Source organism: Theropithecus gelada, chromosome 17 (genome assembly GCF_003255815.1).
Source record: "Theropithecus gelada isolate Dixy chromosome 17, Tgel_1.0, whole genome shotgun sequence".
NCBI classification, from domain to species: domain Eukaryota; kingdom Metazoa; phylum Chordata; class Mammalia; order Primates; family Cercopithecidae; genus Theropithecus; species Theropithecus gelada.
Window position 1 is genome coordinate 13,087,425 of NC_037685.1, and position 14,964 is coordinate 13,102,388.

A 14,964-nucleotide genomic window follows, 5' to 3' on the forward strand; every position below is an offset into this window, starting at 1 on the left:
ACATGTGGAGGCAAGTATTAGGGTAGAGATGGACTTACAAGTAGGTTTGATGTCAGGTAAAGATGAGAATCGACTTCAGTCCTGGAAAAGGAAGCCAGAAGCAAGATCCTTTCTGGGAGATGAGGCTAGCAGAAACTACTTCTCAGGACCTACCCCCAACAGCCCAGAGCTAGGAAACAGGAGTAGAGAGAAATCAGAAAGTTGGCCGGGTGCTCCAGTCCATGATGCTGGGCTTCCTTCCCTGGGCACATGCTTAGACACAGAAGCCAGGCACCAAGAGCCTGGGCAGAAGTGCCAATGCAGCACACAGGCCTCACAGACGATCAAGAAGTACATTTGCAATACAACCACAATATCCTCACAAGGCTCCCTAATTTTACAAATTATAACAGTTATAACAACAATAACATTTATTGAACACATGTAACAGGGGTTGTTTCATGTGCTTTACATTCATTGCATCATTCATTCATACATTGATTCATTCACAATATACTTATTTAGGGCCAGCCACTGTTCCAGTTATTTAGGATATATCAGTGAGCAAAAAAGAGAAAGTTTTGTGGAGTTTCATTCCAGTCATTTAATCGCACATCAACTTTTTTTTTCTTTTACTACGGCTATTTTAGACAAGAAAATTATTAAAGTTTGAAGAGATTATATAATCTGTCCAAGATTATGAAAATGATAATGAGTCTAACTTCAGGATGACAATCAATTTTTCATTGCTTCCAGGGATAGAGATCCTCAACGCACAGGGTACTTTGGCACTGCTACAAAGCTGTGTAAGCCTAGAACTGTGCAAGAAACTCTGCCTAGTGGGTTTCAGGCTCCTAATATATCAAGAGACCAAGCACCACGGTTGAGGTGGAAGCAGCAAGGCAAAGGCAAACTGATCCCATATACAATGGAGAGGAGAGCTCCAAGCTCATTCTGAAGTTCTTGCCCTGACCTACAGCAGGTGCCTCTAACCACTTCCCTAACCCCATTGTCTGCCATTCTGCTCAGGCTTGACCATATCAAAAATGCTCCTCCTTCCAGGACTGTGTGCATTCTATTCACTCACAGTATTCACCACTACCTGACAGACTCTTTATGTGCCATTACATTAGAACGTAAGTTCCAGGAGGACAGAGGGTTCTCTTTTTGTTTGTAACAGTACTCCTATCCTAGACTTGAAACTTACACCATTAAATAAATAAATATTTGTTGGACTAATGAAAAAATATAAGATCCAATCATTCTCCAGGATCTAGGAGATAAGCTAGTTGTTGACAGATGGGATGAGAATTGGCAAAATCTTAAGAGATATGAAATTCCCCATATTGGTGAATAATAAAACAGAATTTGGCATGGCTAAAACATAATGTTCATTGGAGAAGTAACTAGAGATAAGACCAGAAAGGTAACCTGGAGTCAGGTCATGAAGGGTTGTATCAGTCCCTTCTCGCATTGCTCTAAAGAACTACCAGATACCAGGTAATTTATAAAGAAATGAGGTTTAACTGACTCACAGTTCTACAGGCTGTACATGAAGCACAGCCGGGGAGGCCTCAGGAAACTTACAATCATGGCAGAAGGCAGAGAGGAAGGAGGCATGTCTTACATGGCTGAAGCAGGAGGAAGACAGCAAAGGGGGAGTTGCTACACACTTTCAAACAACCGGTCTCCTGAGAACTCACTCACAAGACAGCAGTAGGGCAGTGGTGCTAAATCATTAGAAACTGCCTCCATGATCCAATCACCTCCCACCAGGCCCCCAGGTTAAAATTTGACATGAGATTTTAGTGGGGACACAGAGCCAAGCCATATCAAGCTTCTTATATGTTATGGTAATTCATTTCTTCAAAACTGTTTCTGTAATGCCTGTTGGATGCTACTTGCTAGGGGTGCAAGTGCACAAGACAGAAAGGCTTTCTGCCTTAAGAGAGCTTGATGTAAAAGAGGAAGAAACATGTATGGGCATCACATAACAGGTGATGAGGAGTCATGAAGGCTTATTAAGCATAAGCTAATGTTTAAGCATTGTTTATAGAAAGACAGGACTAGAAGCAATTCGGAAGCTGACTTACAAAGATGTCTGATGTGATACAAAAGAAAGTGCAGCCAGCTCACAGCCCATCACAACAGGACAGGGGAAGAGGTGGTGTGGCAGTGGGAAGAAAGAGGAGGAAAAATGTTTGAGAGACAGTTCATAGCTGTACAGCCTTTGATGACTGAGATGAAGGAAGTGCTGGTGGTAAGAAAGAGCAAGGAGAAGAGTGTCAAGAATAACAAAGATTTTTCTAGATTTTCCACTAAGGTTAAGACAGGAAACCAAATAGGAAAAGAAAACCATATCACATTTCTCCTATATCCCTGGGATACATGAATATCTGGGTGTAGTATTCAATTTCAATATATTTTGTTTACCTAAAATCTGTTACACAGAGGGAAAGATCTCTCTTAAGCTGTGCAGGTTCGAATCACGTAAAAGAGACTAATAAAGTCAAATTTATCCAAACATGGAAATACAAGTTTGCTTAAAAAAAAAATGCTATCAACCAATCCTCTGATTAGCCACATTTTTTAAAAAAAATTGACTACCATTTTATTCTACAAACTCATGGTTATCAAAACCAAAAAACAAAATACAAATTGCTATTTGCTGAAGTAGAAGTTTGAGTACTGTACATGAACATATTCATTGGTCATTTCCCTTTATGAAAAGTTGAATAGTAATGAAAAAAACATTCAGAACACTGGAGGATGTAATGAAATAACACCACTGGTCTTTTGCGTCAAGAGAAAATGAAGATTACTATCAAGTATTAAGTCATTTATTTTCTGTGGGAAACAAAGGAAATAATTATTGACCCAAATTTCCACCTTTTCTTGTGTACAATGATTTCAAGTTGCTCCTTATCAAACCCAAACTGGATTAACTTTCTACAACACGGATCACTGAGTGTTTATCTCCTGCATAGCCTGAAAAAAACAGCGCTGATGAGTTGGGGATAATAAAAGAATGTACCCGAAAAGTAAAAATCCAAGTTAAGTTTTTAAAATGTGACCCTTGTAATGAAAACAAAAAAGAGCAAGCAATGTTAAATTTTTTTTGGCAGCCAGAAAAACATGCACACTGCTAAACAAGTAAATTAGATTTTGTTTTTTTCTTTTCTTTCTTTTTTTTTTTTTGAGAGGGAGTCTCACTCTGTCGCCCAGGGTATGGTGCAGTGGCGCAATTTCAGCTCCACCTCCCTGGTTCACAGGATTCTCCTGCCTCAGCCTCCAGAGTAGCTGGAACTACAGGCACCTGCCACCACGCCCGGCTAATTTTTTGTATTTTTAGTAGAGACGGGGTTTCACCGTGTTAGCCAGGATGGTCTTGATCTCCTGACCTCGTGATCCGCCCACCTCAGCCTCCCAAAGTGCTGGGATTACAGGCATGAGTCACCGTGCCTGGCCCGGTTTTGTCTTCTTCTAAGACCCTACATTCATTCTCTTCACATATTTCTAATTTAAATATTTAGTTAAAACTTTGTGCTTATATGTAATTTTATCTTCCTCTGAAAATCTTGAGCATGGTATTGGTTTCTAATGGAATGTATGTTTTCAAAAAAAAGTAAGTCAGAAAAAATGATCTTTAGATTTTTACTTCATCCGAGAAAGGTTATCAAAGCACATAAAAGCATGATGTAGTGTTTGCCATGTTATTACGAAGTATAACAAAAGTAGTTAGGACTAAAAGATTATTACAGTATTAACTAGGTTGCAGCAGTATGCATTGTCTGGACAGTCATGTCAGACACCTAACAAGAATGGCCATGCCTTTCCTCTCTTTTCCCACCAACACTCTGGATGCTCACAATGTAGAGAAGACATTTCTTAGTTGGCAGTCAAATGGCTAAATGCATATTCTTGGCCCAATATATAATCTATCAATTTTTCAAGGATATCCACTTCCCATTTATGATTTTTCCAGATTTCCCAAATGATGTCTTTAGTTATATTAAATTTTACATATAATCCAATTACTGTATTCATTTGACATTTTTACTGACAATGCTGTTAAATATCTAACTCATTTCACCCAAATATCCCCCAAGAATTCTGACTACGTTATCTTTTACCGTTTTGAATACACTCTTTCATGTCTACACATTCTTCTGTACATTTTCATTACTGCACAGAGTACAAGTTAGAATAGGACATTGCCTCGGAGAGTGGGCCTGATAATCAGACTTCCTGGTTTAGTCTCTACTACGTATATAAGTCCAGGTATACGAGACTTTCTTCTGGTTTCAGTTTTCTTATCTGTAAAATGCTGATAAATTTCTGCTTCACATAATTTTTTTAAGACTTCAAAGGGACAATGTATATAAAGTGCTTAGCACATAATAAGTCTTTTACAAATGTTAATAAGTAATACTTAAATAATTATAATTAGTAATAGTAGTATTTCACTTATTCTTCCCAAACTGATTTTTTGAATGGATGTACTGACCTGATTTTCTTTGACTCTTTGCAGAAACCACTAAGTTTTGTGTTACATTCTTTATAAAACTATTATATAACTAAAACAGATATGTTAAGAGTTGTTTTTCGTAAATGATGACAGGAATTGACAGAAAACAAACCCACACAATTAATACATAATTGTGGAATACATTAATATATAATTAAGGTAAGTGGCAGCAATGAATTATTTTATGTTTAAAACTGTGACGATGTACACACCGATCACACAGAAATACAAGTCCCTTCATCCTAATGAGGACATCTAATGTTTTCTGACTACTAAAGACAACCATGAAGGGTCTGATAGTGCTTCCTACCAAGCAAATTCTATATTTGACACAGTGCTAAATAAAAAGTTTTACTGGTTCTCCTTTATGTGATTATCCAGAAATATACTGTTTAAGAGAAAGACGTTTATTACCGAACATATTTAACAAACAGATTACTGGAGAAGTTATCTACAAAGTGGCCTGTAATTTGAACCCTGGAAAACTTTCAAAATTACTTGAGGAAATCAAAAGAACTACATAAGAAATAAGTTGCTAAATTTCAAAATTAGCTTGCATTTAGGGCAATATGAAGTCAGCAATACCAACACCTCTATGCCATTACACATGTTCCTGTCATCACCTTGACGATGTTCTTTCCTCACCTGCTTTTCCACATTTTACTAACCATGCTTGTCTCTTCTTGGAATTTCCGTAGGATGTGCAGGTGTGTACATAAATAAATTAAATCCAGCATTCTTTTTTCCTTTCTGGAGTATTTCTCCAATTCTAAAACGTCCCACAATAAAGTCATAAAGGAAACAAAATTCATTCAACAAAAATTTGGAATATACTTTCAAATTAAGGAATTATATAACTGCACAGCATTTACTCAGGCCTTGTTACTTCCTGCCAGCCTCTTAATAAGCATGACCCATAAAAATAGAAACAGTATAATTTTGAATAACTGAATAACTTACTATACCCAGGAACTTTCTATTACCCTCTTTTGCTATTTGATGCTGAATATGGCTAAAACAAATGTTGCCAATAGAGAGAGTACATTTGAGGAAGTCCATTGTTGTAACTCAGATATTCTTTTAGACCAGGGCTTCCTAACATCTGCACTACGTACATTTACACCAGATAAGTCTTTGTTGCCGGGGCTGTCCTGTACATTGCAGGATGCTCAGCAGCATCCTTGGCTTCTGCCACTACATCCCTGAAACATCTCCTCAGTTTTAACCATCAAAAATGCCTTCAGAAATTGCCAAATGTTGCGGAGGAGAGGGAGTAAAGCAGCCCAATTCAGAACCACTATTTTGTAATTACTGATTCTATGAACTCATTAGAAAAGAACCTTACTTTTGGCCAGGCATGCTGGGTCACATCTGTAATCCCAGCACTTTGAGAGGCCAAGGCAGGAGGATTGCTTGAGCCCAGGAGTTTCAGACCACCCCTGGCAACATAGCAAGACCTCATCTCTATAAAAAATAACAATTAAAAAAACTAGACAGACGGGCATGGTGGTGTGCACCTATAGTCCCAGCTAATTAGGCTGAAGTGAAATGATCACTTGAGCCTGGGAGGTGGATGCTATGACCCGTAATTGTTCCACTGCACTCCAGCCTGGCTAACAGAGGGAGGCCCTGTGAAAGAAAGGAAGGAAAGGAAGGGAAGGAAGGGAGGGAGGGAAGTGAGGGAAGGGAGGGAAGGGAGGGAAGGGAGAGAAGGGAGGGAAAGGAGAGAAGGGAGGGAAGGGAGGGAAGGGAGGGAAGGGAGGGAAGTAGGGGAGGGATGGAGGAAGAAAAGGAAAGGAAAGGAGAAAGGAAAGGAGAAGGGAAGGGAAGGGGAAGGGAAGGGGAAGGCAAGGGGAAGGGAAGGGAAGGGGGAAGGAAGGAATCTTAATTTTATGTTGAATTATACTTCCCAATAAAATCATACCTCAATATTAAAAGAAAATAACACCTGATATAAAATCATACTATAATTTGCTTTAGAATATATCTGCTGGGACATTAGCAATATTTTAAAAGATAATTTTATTATTTTCCTTAAATTCTTTCTATCCTTTCTGCATATCCAAGTTTTTCCAACAAATAAGTGCAAAGATCCCAGAAAGGGGCTGCTAATTTGCTTATTAGTTCAAGCAATGGAAATTGAAACAAACCTGAAGATTTCAATATTAATATAGCAACTAAGGAAAGCTTTCTGTCCCCATTCTTAGACATGGCCAATGAGGAGCTACTAAATTAGCCTCAGAAGTCTCCAAAGTAAGAAACTACAATTACCCAAATTAATATGGTGATTTAACTTTCAACAGGGAACTAGAAGACAGAGTTTTTATTCTTGGCTCTACATCAGATTGGCCGGATGAAATCTTTAGAATTTGCATTCCTTCACAAAAACAAAGACTGACCCCTATATCAAGAACAAAATATTTCACAATATGAACTGAAATATAAACCTGATTATATTTCATTAATTTTGTTAGAAAAAAGTAACATAAAATCTAATATATCCTTGTGGTTGTTCCATCTAGTTCCTGTGAAAAATAATAAAAATGATCACAAGTTATGTAAATCAATTGCTAAAGAAAAGGGGGAAGGGTGTTCCTTATAAAAAACTAAAAGATATGCTGGGTAGCAGGGCAAGAAGCACAAGTTTGAACATTGGATCCTTTCTAGAAGATCTTACTGTTGATTCATAGGAATAAAAGAAGGAATTGGTTTTAGAAGATAGGAGATATGCAGAAAATGAAACCACAAATTCACTTCTTTCTGCACATGCAGTTTTGTTGCACCGTCTATATCTGTGCTGTCTGGGTAGCCACTTGCTACCACTACTGAGCAGCTGAGACATGACTAGTCCAAATTTAGATGTATGCAAAAAGCATATTGGATTTTGAAGACTTAGTATGAAAAATACAATTTAGAATGTCTCGTAATTTTTGAATTAATTACATGTTGAATGGTATTTTGATTACACTGGGTTAAGCTAATTTTTTTTAACTTTTTTTTTTATCTTTTGAGACAGAGTCTCACTCTGTTGCCCAGGTTGGAGTGCAGTGGTGCGATCTCAGCTCACTGCAGCCTCCGCCTCCTGGGTTCAAGTGATTCTACTGCCTCAACATCCAGAGTAGCTGGTATACAGGCACACACCACCATGCCTGGCTAATTTTTGTATATTTAGTAGAGACAGGGTTTCACCATGTTGACCAGGCTGGTCTCGAACTCCTGACCTAAGGTGGTCTGCCCGCCTGAGCCTTCCAAAGTGCTGGAATTACAGGCATGAGCCACCGTGCCCACCCATTTTTTTGTTTAAACTTGTAAAATGCCTACTACAAAACAAAAATCATAACTTCCTTTAGTGTCTACTAGAATACTGAAGATTACATATGTGGATTGTATTCTATATTTCTTGGACAAAGCTGTTCTACACTACTATCATGTCAGTGGCTCTCACACTGAATTGGTACCATGATCTTACCTGTAGCTTCCACCCAGTCTTTCTGGAAATTGAAAGGTGGTGGGGAGTGGGAAGTTTTGAACGTCACAAAATTGAAAGAATGCCACTTTCCTTTACTGCCCAGATGCTAGAGATGTTAAAAGTCCATAGCGTATGAGTCAGTCCCAAACAACGAACTTCTCTATCCATAATCTCAGGTGTGCCCCCACTGGAAAACACGAACGTGAACTCATCTGCTAGGCAGACTTCAGCAACTAATTGCTAAAACCTAACTTTGTATCTTTAGCACTGGCCTCTTTATCCCTGAAGACCCAGAACTATATTCTAACGGACCCCTTAACATCTCCAACTGGACATTCCATGGGGATGGCACAATTAACAAATCCAAACCAAATTCAGTATCTCTGACCTCCACACCCCTTCCAAAAAAAAAAAACTGCAGGCAAGAAAGACAGATCTTGCTCGGCATCACAAATTTTCCATCAAGGAATGACATCATCATTGACACAACCCTGTTTCTCAGGCTAGCAACTTTTTCCTTGCTACCCCACTTAAAACTTGTTACTACAATCCTTGGCCAGTCACAGCCAGCCTTTTCTCTCTATTCCAATTGTCACTGTCCCATATATAATGGTATTTTCTTCCATCCCACCACCAAAGACATTTTGGGACAGAGGGAAATCGTTCCTCTGTATCTACTGGTTAAATTAACTAATTTAACCAGCAGCAGAGGAAAATCTGAGCAATTGTTGATGCTAGATAAAATGTAAGGTCATAAGGAAGCCTTAGAAAATATGACTGTATTTTATATTAAATATATATATTATTTATATTAGATATATTAAAAGAAAAATCATGATGTCTACTAGTAGATAAGGATAAGTGACTTACAAATCAGTTAAAAGTATTATATATGATTAGATGTGTTTAAATGTAGTACATATATATGGTAATGTACTATATATGTATAATTATATATCTCATGTAATATATTTACATATTAAGTGATTCCCATTATGGTTATTTCAAGCAACTATAAAGAGACATTTTGAGAACCTTATTTTTCAACACATTATCAGGTAAATGCTATCTAAAAACAAAGATATTGCTTCTAGATTTTAAAAGGGCAATGCATAATAAAACTTCATTTTGCTTCTAATAGTTTAGTCTGAAAGATCAGATGATGGCAAATCATCACCACCTTTTGAAAGTATAAAACTGCAGGATGAACATTCTCAAATACTGCAAAATGCAAGTTTTTTTCTTTTACCATTAACTTGAAACCATATGAAACTCCCTGAAGAAAGCTGGAGATACACAAATGGAGGAGAAACATCAAGGCCTGCTGGCATCCTGGAAAAATAACAATATTCATAGCCAATGTGAGTCTCAAAAAGTGACTGAACAACCAACCTGCTTCCAGTATTAAAAATAATAGTTGAAATTAATCTAATGTCAAATAATTGAGAACTAAATGAATAGATTATGAGACATTCAAACCACCGAATATTTATACACTAAATATGTAGCTCTTCGTCTTGATATAAATGACTGATCACAAAGAAGTGGAAAAAAAAAACAGTATGTTCTTATAACTTTAAAAATAATGCATATGGAACAGAAAAAGCATGCTAAAATGACAAACACTCAAAACTGGAGCTGACAGAACATGGAGTGAGATTTTTCACTTGCTCTGACATGTTTTCTCACTTTTTAAAATAATTGTAAATGTTATCTATACAATTAAAAGAAATGCTTGACAATTCAAAATGTGAGGCAAAAAAAAAGAGTCAAGTGGGCTAAAAAAAAAAAAAAAAAAAAAGTCGATGGTTGGGATTAGAAAAAAAAACAAGTTCCTATATAGGTTAGCAATCATAAAGTGTAAGAGAGTCATTGTTTCTCTAACCAGCAACATGCACATACATGCAGACACATACACACTCTTCCATGTATACTCATGTTACATTACAATTTAACTAATACAAACCTTAAAAATATGCAGCTGAAACTGAAACAATGTACTAAGTTATATTTGTAATTGATATGCTGAATCTGTTATACAGCTTGAAGTGCGCTATCAACACCTTTGTGAATATTTTCATTATGCAGAGATCTATATTATACTGTTAACTCATCTGAGAATGATATAATGTATTTTATGTTCTAGGGAGTTCCTTGACAATAGACAAATGGACACATTACACTACTGCCTTGTGGTAAGTATTTAGCATCCTTAAAAAAGAAATTATGTGCCAAATACTTTTTTTTTTTTTTTTTAACTTCAGGGAGTAGCCAGTGAGTGTACTTTTAAAGATCTCACTCATAGGGGAAATAAATCTTTTCTGGTTCTGTCTGGGGAAAGTACACAGGAGCAAAAAGATTTACACTTGTCAGATTTTTGAATAAAATATACTATCTTATAATTACAACAATTAGACTCTGCCTTCCTTTGAGCCTTTAATTATGATAGCTGCATTCTTAGATTATATAACAATATTGGAAATGTTTTTTGAGAAAATTCTTAGAGAGTTACTACAAAGAGGACTGCGTTCTAACTAACAATGCATTTTTGGAAGAACCAAAAATATCCTCTGGGTATTTTCTTAAAAAAATCTTTCCAGTTTCCTGCCTAGCATGTAAGAAGCTTAGAAGTAGCCACTCCATCCTAACAAGTGAGAAGCTGAATAAACTGAAAAAATCAACAACTCTTCTCAGATCTGTTAGAGAAGTCAAGGGCAAATACTGTCCCAAAATTGGAGACAAAGATAGGAAGACACAGAGAAACAGAACTTAACAGGGAAGAAAACTCTGTGAGAACAAGTATTCAGGCTGGAAATCCCGAATTGTAATTGATGGATTGCTATGGACTCAGAGTGGACAGCTCTGGGAGTTAAAAACTCCAGGGGGACCAAGTCACTGGAGGTTCTTGACATGTGTACAGTAAAATCTGCAATCTTACCTAAATTTAATAAAACTTAAGGAGTGTGTATTACAATGAGACTTTAGGGCAAAAGACCTGAATAGACACCTTATCAAATAAGACAAAGATGGCAAGTTAGCATAGAAAAAGATGTTCAACACCATACATCATTAGGGAATTGCAAATTAAAACAATGAGATACCATTACACAACTATTAGAATGGCCAAAATCCAAAAACGAACATCAGCAAATGTTGGGGAGGATGTGGAGCAACAGGAACTCTCATTTCTGGTAGAAATGCAAAATGGGCAGCCACTTTGGACAACAGTTTATTAGCTTCTTCCAAAACTAAATATATTCTTACCATAAGATCACACTGTCACTCTCTTTGGAATTTACTCAAATGAACGAAAACTTATGTCCATGCAACATTTATAGCACCATTATTCATAATCCCCAAAACTTGGAAGCAATCAAAATGTCCTTCAGTAGGTGAATGGATAAACTGTGGTACATCAGACAATTAATCAGCACTAGAAAGAAATTAGTTATCGAGCCATGAAAGGACATGGAGGAACCTTACATGCATATTGCTGAGTGGAAAAAAAAAAGAAAAAGCCCACCTGAAAAGGGTATATCCTATATGATTCCAACTCTATGGCATTTTGGAAAAGGCAAAACTATCGACACAGTAAAATGATCAGTAGTTGCCAGGTCTTAAGGGGAAGAAAAAGATAAAACAGGAAGGGCATAGAGGATTTCAAGGACAATAAAATTATTTTTATGAGACTATGATAGTGAATACACATCATTATGCACCTGTCAAAACCCACAGAATGTACACAAAGAGTAAGTCCTATTGTAGAGTATGGACTTTGAATCACAATGATGTGTCAATATAGGTTCATCCATTGTAACAAATGTACCACTGTGGTGCAGGATGCTGAAATTTTCAAGGACGTTGTGTATGTGTAGGGATGAGGGGTAGATGGGAACTCTCTGTACTTTCTGCTCAATTTTGCTGTGAATTCAAAATTCTAAAAATAAAGTATATTTAAAAAATCTCTTTGCAAGTTTCATCACAACTACTTTTTAAAATTCAAAAACAGAAAGAATATACTCTGTACAATGGTCTCCAAAAAAAGCGGTTAAAAATAAATGAGACAATTCGATAATGCATTTCCTAATTCACTTCAGGGATACTATAATTAATATCTAGACATATGTAAAAACACTAGTGTCTAAAAGTAACCACTATTGCCAAGTCTATAACATTATAAAAAAGTAGCAAGGTGCTATTCTCAAGAGTTTTGAAGAAACAGACCATTCTCTCACACAATTTTATATTACTTAAGCATACTTGTAACAGAGATTGAAACATAATTCCATTACCCCACATTAACTTTTAGCATTTTGTCAACACTAATACAAGGGATTGGTTAATAATTTGAAATACCAGGCAACATGGCCAAATATATCATTCTGCATTTAATCATTTTTTCCCTAGCAGTAAAGAAAATTGCTACCTGGCATACTTCTTAAATAAAAGATTAAAATACAATTAAATAAAGCATAGTCATTTTGTGCCAGAAGATGTAAGAATATGTGTGTTCTATTGGGATAAAAAAACCAAAGTTCCTATACAGGTTAACAGTCATAAAGTATAAGAGAGTCATTTATAAACACACACACACACACACGTGCATGTTTATAACTTGGAATTATTTGTATGTCCCTGAAAAACATCCTGTGGGAAAAGCAATTGCAGGCATTGAGACACAACACTTTGCCTCAACTAACCTTAACTTTTCTATTTATTTTCAATTTTAGAATGGATTACATAATGTTAAAAAATGGTTTTAGGTTTTACTACTTCTAACAACTAGGACAAGTCATTCAACAATGCTTTTGGAACATCTGTTTATATCAATTACCTTTTAAATTAAAAAGTTTTTGGAAAAATAATTCAAATTTTCTATATGGAAAAGTTTTATATATAATTTAGTACTTGTATGACACTAATAATGCCAATGGTAAATTTTGCATTTTCAATACTCACTTCAGCAAATCTTAATATTTTGACATAGAAAATAAGTTGTCAAGGAGAAGCAGAAATACTTATCTAAATCTAATTACTTGAAAAAACATTCTGTTTATATTTCTGCAAGCTAATAATTTCAAATAAGAAATCATGTACAGCTTGGATGCTAAGGTCTGATAGATTGGTTCAGAAATGCAAACACCCAAAAGAACTGGTAAAAAGATTCTTCCCCTCAATAATAGATGGGAAGAAAACCTAGCACTATGGGATTATGAAGTGGAACTTAAGCAAGAAATGTCTCTGAGGTTCAACTCATGCATTTGTTTTTACAATTTATTACAAACAAAATCAACAAATGGGGAAGTTAACTTGAAAGTACTGACAGATCCCTTCTGAAGTATTGTTACAAATGTCTAATTTTATACCATTCATGATCTTCCATCCAAACAGTGGACAATGGAAAAGTAATCTGTGTGACAGTATAACTAGTAAGAGAAAATCCAGGTACCCTGTACTTTCTCATATCCACACCAACTACAGCCACGGATGCTAGGTCCATGCAACAGTGAGCATCTTACTGGCTCCTACCCACAACTCATTGATCTTTGCATCTCCCACTGTTTACAGAATAGCTCACAGAAGACCGAAGCTCAAAACAGCCTGCCTAGGTCTTTTTTCCAGGTTATTGGACATTGACAATAGCAAAACCATTGCTCAAATTCAGAAACACTCTATAAGAATCTTAGGTCAGCTGGGCATGGTGGTTCATGTCTGTAATTCCAGCACTTTGGGAGGCCGAGGTGGGCGGATTATGAGGTCAGGAGATCGAGACCATCCTGGCTAACACGGTGAAACCCTGTCTCTACTTTAAAAAAAAAAAAAAAAAATCTTACGTCAGCCTAGTTTGAGTGTATACCCGAAAGCTTTCTGGACCCCCCAATTCTCTCAAAAAGGTATCAGAGGCTGGACATGGTGGCTCATGCCTATAAATCCCAGCACTTTGGGAGACTGAGGTGGGAAGATTGCTTGAGCCCCAGTGTTCAAGACTGGAATGGGTAACACAGTGAGACTTGGTCTTTACTTAAAAAACAAAACACATACCAGAATGAATTGTAGGAGGCACATTAAAGAGAATCTGACATTAGGGTTGATATGAACCTAGCCTATGATATTCCAAGGAAGCCAAAGACAAAACAGGACTGTAAGCAGTGCTTCCCAATTATTTTCACACTATGGAGCATGCAAAAAAGGTAGCAGCTCTATTGCACACTGGGGTAAGCAGTTTAACTTGGCCTTGGCAGGCAGTCCCAAGGGGTAGGGATGCACATCTCAGGTACACTTGTAACGCATCTGTGAGGGATCAATATGACTCCAGATACCCTAACAGTCAAAAGCCTTTACCTTAGGATCCAATGCCCTGAACATGGCTACTTTACAAACAAAACTACCACCAACAGCAAAAAAAAAAAATAGTGCTGAGAACTGAAGCACCATCAAAATCTTTATACTTTAATAGGTCAATGCTGCCACCATTAAAAGTACATTATCCCATGACAGTAAGTTTGCCAAATATTTCAGATGAAAGTATTTCAGATGAAAAGACTTTAGGGCACAATATTTTAATGTCAAGTCTCCATAAGAAATATTTTATTCTAAAAGCACTTTATTTTGATGGCTCATTTCTTCATTCTTCCATCGAACCTAACTAATACATACAAGGATTCCAGCCTCTAATTACCTCTGTACAGTCCTCTACAGTGATGGGATGTATAGGCCAAGCAGATCTGATGGGTGGGGAATCTGGCTGTCACCCAGTCAGAGGCCTTGTGCTTGTATCTACATGGCTGTTTACGATCCATCCGCTTCTGCGTGGTCCATGCAGGGATAACGTGAAGGCTGACTTAGCATCCCAAAGGCAGATGCAGACAACATTCATGCACATAACTGCACATTGCTCCAAAACTCCTGCTCCCCTTTCCACCTTTCATCTTTCCCTTTCCAGAAGCAAATAAGTATATTAAAATCTCCCACTCTCACCAAAAGGCAT

At 36.9% G+C, this 14,964-nt stretch overlaps 1 protein-coding gene across 3 annotated transcripts in view; it reads right to left on the reverse strand.

The window, feature by feature from the left end:
• KLF12 (Kruppel like factor 12) overlaps positions 1–14,964 on the reverse strand; it is a 449,435-nt gene that overhangs the window by 264,467 nt on the left and 170,004 nt on the right. Inside the window, exon 1 of one of the 3 annotated variants that reach the window (XM_025364469.1) lies at positions 422–457. The exons of the other annotated variants lie outside the window; for them this stretch is intronic. Coding sequence (XP_025220254.1) covers positions 422–457 — 36 coding nt within the window. Of the gene's footprint in view, positions 1–421; positions 458–14,964 lie in introns of those variants that run through there. 3 annotated transcript variants of the gene reach the window in all.